Below are 7,120 nucleotides of genomic sequence, written 5' to 3'. Positions count from 1 at the left end.
ATAACCTTTGTTGTTGACACTATACCTGAGAAACAAGCACTGTTGTGAATGAAAAACAAATTTATGCATGTTATAAGGTCATAATAAAGAAAAACAAGCACATCCAAAAACTTTGAAAATAGTGTAATCGATATTTTTGTTAAACAACATAGTATAAGGATTAAAAATGCAAAACAGGAATAGGAAGCACATTGATAATATGAGTTAGGTAAGAAAAACTTTAGCCCATAAACGTCTAGGCAACGAAGCAGTGGCCAAAGAGTTAATCCCATGTCAACTATGTGCCTATGCTTACACTCAATAACACCATTTTGCTCATGAGTGTGAGAACAAATGAGTTTGTGTTGTATACCATGCTGATCAAGAACCTTTTTAAGACAGAAATTCACGGGCATTCTCTGTTTGTAAAGAACACAATTTAGAACACATTTGATTTTCAACAAAAGATTTAAATTTTTGAAAACCAGCAGGAACCTGTGACTTAGTATGAAGAAAATATATTCATGTATACTTACTATAAGTATCAACAAAAGATATGTATAAACGTGCACCATTGGAGGCTGGTATAGGAGATGGTCCCACACATTAGCAAACACAAGTTCTAAAGGTTTGTGTAAACAGTAACAAAGAATGAAAAGGCAATTGCATATGTTTACCAAGAAGGTAGCTAGAACAAAAACTAAGTGAAAAATCTTTTTGAGAGTATCCATATTAAATGACCAGTCTTTGATGACAAACATTAGCAATCAGTGTATTATGAGTTAAAGAAGTATGGTAAACTGAAGACGAAGGAAGATGATTATGAAGCATTGGGAAACTGTATAAGCCATCTTTAAGGGTGCCTTGAAGAAGAATCTTTTTCGTAGTATGATCAACAACATAGCAATGATTAGTGGTGAAAGTAAACAGAACAATCTTATCACGAGCAAAAGAAGACACACTGAGGAAATTCTTTGTAATTAAAGGAACATGTAAAAGATTTTTTAAAACCAAAAATTTTATGAGTAAAAGAAGAAAAAAATATGTGGAACCAATATTGGCAATAGACAAACCTGATCCATTACCCATTTTGACAGTTTCAGTGTCATGATAAGGCTGTTTTGAAGAATAGATAGTGGGTTCCTTTGTGACATGATGAGTGGCACCGCTATCAGGGTACCAAAGAGGATCGTCCATAATGCCCAACAGAGATGCCTCAGTCGATGCATTATCAGAATCTGAAAAATGAGAAACATTGGCATGCGGTGAAGGTTGAGGTTTATAATCATACCAGTGTCAGCAATGAAAGGCTGTGACCGGGTTTGCCACACACTTGACAAAATATCTTGAAATTATTCCAAGCAGCACGATTGGAAGAGCGAGCCATACGAGCACCACGATTAAAATTGTTGCTTCTGCCCGAGCCACGGGTACCACAAGAACTAGAAAATTTGTCCTTGTATTTTTCTTAAGATGGATTTGCATGATGCCAGGATGTGTATGCAGCAGTGGCAGGAAGCATTAAGGACTTGATTGTGACACTCAAGACGCTCTTCTTGAACCAGAAGAAGAGCTTCGATCTCGGCAACAATATAAGGATCACCTCGTGACAAAACAAAAGCAACAAATGGGTCATAATCGGACAAAAGACCATCCAAGATGACTTCGATATGACTTCTACTGATACGGGTGCACCGACTAACGCAAGAGCATCCACAGTTCTTTTGATGCCGAGAACATACGTTGAGACAGATTGATCTTTCTTGAGTTGTTTGAGATTGAGTTTGAGCTTCTTGATCTGAGATCGAGTATGAGACGAGAAAATAAGTGTGCAGCGTGGTCCAAATCTGGGCAGCAGAACGAAGGCCAACCATTTGCGTTAGCAATGGTGTTGTCATTGATGCCAAAAGCCAAGCCACCAACAAATTGTCTTGTTGTTTGTAAAGAATATAAGCAGGAGTTGTCATGACAGTGCCATCATAAGGATGCAAGAATCATCAAGAAAATGCGAGAGCATAAGGCCATCAAACGTGGCCAACACCTGTTGTTTCTATAAAAGAAAATTTTCTTCATCGAGCTTGAGAAAAATCCGTGTATGAAAATGGTGTAGAGAAACAGAGGAGGAAGAGGTGGAGGCATAGGTTGCAAAAGCCATGGACACTCAAACAAGGAAAGGATGCGAAAAATGGATACCATGTTAAGCATAAAAGAGAGAGCCAGAGAGAAATAAAAGGATAGAGAAATATAGAATGAAAATATAATATTATTAAATGTGTAGAGCCTCTATTATATAATATGTATGTACCAAAATTGAATTTTTGAAAGAAGAACCACTTGGTTACATTCAAATTCATGTGAGAAAACTGTGAAAACCTAGAAGGATCATCATTGTTGCATCTTAGTCAATTATATGCCTCCAACCAAAAGTTTGATTATATGCCTAGCTTCGCTTGTTGGCTCGCCTTTGACAACTGGACTTTTCGAAGTTGGCATGGATGAGGGAGAGTGTATATGGCATTATAGATGAAGATTGATATAGTAGGAATGATAATGGTTATGTAATGGTATTGAAATAAAGTGAAACTTTCAGGTTTGTAACCTTTTAGATTGAGTAATCCGAAATTAACAAAAAAATAACTTTTGAATTAAGTACATAGTTTACATATTATCTAATCTAAAATTGGTTAAAAAAAAACATTTTTAAGTATACAACCCAAAATTATAACTTCATCTGAGTTACTACAAATTGTATTATCAGAAGTGTAATATTTACCTTATCTAGAGTATTTCAACATAACAAAATTTAAAATAAGAAAAAGACCTCTATCATTTATAAAAGAGAGAAAAGTAACAGAATCTCTTAGACCGTTTCTCACCCAGCATCATGTGTTAGTCATCTATATCAAGCCAACCTAAATGATATTTGTGATGACACCTCAACAAACAAGAAAGAAGCATGACATTTCAAAAAGGTGAATATCTTAGGAAATAATAAATCCAAGTATATTATGGGTTTGGTATCCAATTTTTAGCTAATGGACATCTACTTTTCTAACACTAAAGAGATTGACTTCTTTGTTTTTCTCCATATGAAACCATACACAAGACGTCCAAACAAACATACTCTTGCTGGAAAAATAAATAAGAGGAAAGAATGTGACAGCATTTTAAATTGTATTATTTTGAATTCTTAATTTCTCTTGAAAATTTAGGTCCTTGATGTTGCTGCTGAATTTTAAAATTTCTGAATCAAAATACCCAAACAAAATAACTGGTAGCAAATCATTAAAAACCTTTAACAAAAATGGATAACTCGGTTAAAATTTCTGATAGAAAAAGAGTAAGGAATATATTCATTATTAACAACACAACCTTATCAATGTTAATCATAAAGTTTAATCTATTAAAAACTATCTTTTTTATAAATTGAAAAAGCATATAAAAGTTTACCTAACTGTGAGTGCTACAAAACTTTTTCTCTAACTAAATATTTTCAATTTCATACCTTCTAGACCAAGATTAGTCAAATGTCCTCTTCATCGAATATTTTTAGGTAATTGAAACTCTTTAAATGAACAAATTTCTATTTTCTTTAACATCAATTATCTCAATAAAACCACCTTATCATTAGCAGTTTTATCTTATATATAAATCACGGGGGAAAATCACATAAAAAATCAACGTAAATTTTTGTTCAAAAAACAATTTTTATTGAAATTGAAATTAGAAAAATAAATTATATTCAACTTAAGCTAAAATTAATTTTCGGAAAAAGTTGTCAAAACATATCGAACTCGATAGTATTTTGTAATAGTAGAGTGGTTTTAAAACATTCGAATAATCCATTACTGCAGTTTTTCTTTTTTTTTTCAAATCTAATTCTTATAACAAAGAAATAAAAATAATACTAATAATATAAATAAATAAAACAATACTACAAAACAATTTCTCTAATATTTCTCACCTCCTTTTTTCTTTTTCACCTAGGTTTTACAAGTTAAAAGATCGAATAGAAGTCGATTAAACTGGTTTTTCATATATGTCTTAAAAGCAAATAACACAATATTCTAAAATCCATAATTCCACGTCACATGATTAAATACCAGAACACACTAGATATACCACAATAACAGAACTCAAATTATCTATGCCCAGCACATAGGCTAGCTGGTAAGACTTGATACTTGAGACCCCAATCGCTTAGAAACCATGAATCTTGATATGCTCCTTCTTCACGATACCAGCCTGTTAACATTCACAAGAGAAAACAACCAACAAGATGATTAGATGGAGAATCCCAGTATCCAAATATTCATGGTACATTCTTTGAAAACAATTACAATTTTTTCCCATATCTCTAGAGGAATGAATAGAAGTATATACTTGTTCGTATGTGACATGTTTAATCCATTTTCTAGTGTTACAGATACCATCAATTAAATACAATATCGCAAACCATTGTGTGCTAAGACCCAACCATGATTATACAAATAAAATCTATTTGTGCTTCCTTCTCGTTTTTCTTAGCTTCTTTTCTTGAGCATAAAATATATTAATTAATAAATTTTCTATACTTTAGAAGAGTATACAGGGCCTAGGTTCACATTTAACATACAATTTCAAAATATTGGATATTGTCTCATAAGTGCAAAATTACAGATCGACCAGCTATGTTTGCAACACATTCAAGACTAACAGAGTATATTTTCAAAAGTCACTCATTCTCTGAAATGGGAGATTCCACAACTAAGCCTAAAGCACAATAATGAAAATAGTACAGAAAGAAGCGAATCGAAAAGATGAAAATCAATATGGATATGTAATCATAGAAATTATAATACACTCATAACACAAAAGAGAGGACGGTTACCTGGACTAGGAAGGCAGAAAACATTCTTCCGCTGATCACCTTGGAAGTTGAATAACCTACGACCACAAACACTTGTAGCTGAAAACAATGGGTAGATCATTATCAAAGAGGGGAGTGTCAACACAGACCTGTCCTAGTTCTGGGTCCTGAACAACTGTGCCATTGCAACAAACTCTTTCTTAACGTCTTTAAGTATCTTGTTATAGCTGAATTCTTTTTTCAATCCCTGAACAGTTGTCAGGCTTTCCTACCATTCTCTGTGTACACGAATATGCACATACTCCTTGACCCACACCCGAGTCATCAGCATTTGCCTCAGCAAAAGGATCTATAAATTGAGGCAAACACATTATTTATCAGACTCAATCATTAAACAGAATTGAATAATCACAGTAACCAAATACTTCTCATAAATATATAATAGTGAGCAAGCATGTGTACACAACTTTCACAAATGGTAAAACTGAAAATGCAATACAACGTATGAAAAGCTCAACATAAAAGTCACCATAAAACAACACTTAGAAAACTCATACAGCTAGCATATCTTTTTTTCTGAATAATCTCCTATTCAAGAAAGATACACATAAGATTGTCTGAATGTACAGGACAACATTATTGTTCGACCATGGGATTAACAAATGAGTATTCAAAATAACATGACGCTCATAAAACAGAAAAGTGAAGGGAAATGTCAAATTCCATGCTCAGGGAATACAAATGAAAGTAACAGAGTCCGCAACTAAATTTTCACTGAACTGTATATAGAAGGTACATAACTGAGAATCAAATGGAAAAGTGCACAAAATACATATTTATCGCATACTGCTGAAAAATAAAGACGATCAAACAAAATAACTACTGTAAGACATAAAAGTTAGAGTAAATATAGACATCATATTGCGCAAGCATATACCACAACAGAATTATGGAAGGAAAACATAGATAAAAAAGAAACGCTATGTTAATCACACATACATAATGAATTGATATCTATTCCCTTTAGAAATATCACATATCATGAACAAGACAAGTAATCCAGAGATTAAAACATTTGTCAAGGAGTCGCAACATACCGAAGGCAGTAGGAATTTGAGCGTCTAATTCAGACATAAAACTTGACTCTCTATGACCAAAGTTCCACCAACCAGATTGTTCAGACCTGACATTGCAATCAACATGTCAGCTAAATTGAATTACAATAATAGCACACTTGAAAAGATAAAAGACAAATCCCTGTCATTAATAATCTCCATCACATAAAAAGAATATTCAACACAACAAACTAGAGAAAATTTCATCAACGACCATCCCATGTATTAAAAAAAATTTAACCTCTGTACCAAGTTAAAGCTACACTATATTTAAAATTAAACACTTGGTTTATTCGCCACAACTTAAAACACTGATTTTAAAATTTTCAAAAGATCTCAGTAGCACAAAGCAAAATATTTCCTAGAGTTCAGATTTTTCCTTGAAATTGACAGTGACGATCAAGGAATTACACCCGTCGAAAAAAATCACCACAGAAGAAAAACCCCATACCTCAAAAATCATTGTACACCAAAATCAACCTAAAAATATGAATTAAAAAAAACGACCCTTTCAGCATAACAAACACGAGTTTCTAACAGGAAGATCAGATCAATACTATATCAAAACAAAAACCCTAAAAGTTTATAAGAAATCGGAGGAAACAAAAATAGGAAGAAAAAATTAAGTAAAATAAGATTACGGGTGACAAAGGAACGTCGAACCCTAGAATTAGCGACAAAGAAAAACGAAATCTTAAAACGGATCATGAGAAGCTACCTGATCCTAAATTTAAGGTTTCGATACGTGAAAGGTAAGGTGAAGAACCGAAACCCTAAATTGGATAAGGCTGAAGTGAAGTGATTGCTTTCTGTGTCTGCGACGCGCTGAAGTCTGGTTGCGTTTGGAAGAGAAGGGGTCTCTTTAATAAGGAACTGACAGCGGCACGTGCGTTGTGCATGCGTAAAGTTTTCTTTCTCGAGAATAAATAAATATCTAGAATCCTCTTTGGATTCCATAACATATTTAGATTTTATGATTATGATTATTCATTGCAAAAATAAACTAATTATTTAGATCACGCCATTGTTAAAATAAAGGGTTAAATACTTTCTTTAGCTGGGGACTTTTCAAAAAAAAAAAAAAACTTTATATAATTGTTATTTTTTATTAAATAGGCTATCAACATTTGACATGTAAATTTAATTATGTTACATAGTTTTTTTAAAATTTTAAATA

General features: G+C 32.8%; 1 protein-coding gene across 1 annotated transcript; it reads right to left on the bottom strand.

Annotated features, from left to right (window-relative positions):
• Nucleotides 1-3,991: 3,991 nt before the first annotated feature.
• Nucleotides 3,992-6,900, bottom strand: LOC137805652 (uncharacterized). The gene is made up of 5 exons (XM_068605596.1): nt 6,662-6,900; nt 5,926-6,011; nt 4,978-5,177; nt 4,850-4,905; nt 3,992-4,224 (listed from the first exon to the last, which is right to left on the bottom strand). The coding sequence occupies exons 1-3, from the start codon at nt 6,898-6,900 to the stop codon at nt 5,050-5,052; spliced, it is 453 nt and encodes a 150-aa protein (XP_068461697.1). The 3' UTR covers nt 3,992-4,224; nt 4,850-4,905; nt 4,978-5,049.
• Nucleotides 6,901-7,120: the final 220 nt, after the last annotated feature.

The sequence above is a fragment of the Phaseolus vulgaris genome, chromosome 11 (assembly GCF_000499845.2).
Source record: "Phaseolus vulgaris cultivar G19833 chromosome 11, P. vulgaris v2.0, whole genome shotgun sequence".
NCBI classification, from domain to species: domain Eukaryota; kingdom Viridiplantae; phylum Streptophyta; class Magnoliopsida; order Fabales; family Fabaceae; genus Phaseolus; species Phaseolus vulgaris.
The sequence above is the reverse complement of the archived record's forward strand: the minus strand, read 5'-3'. Positions and strand labels throughout refer to the sequence as shown.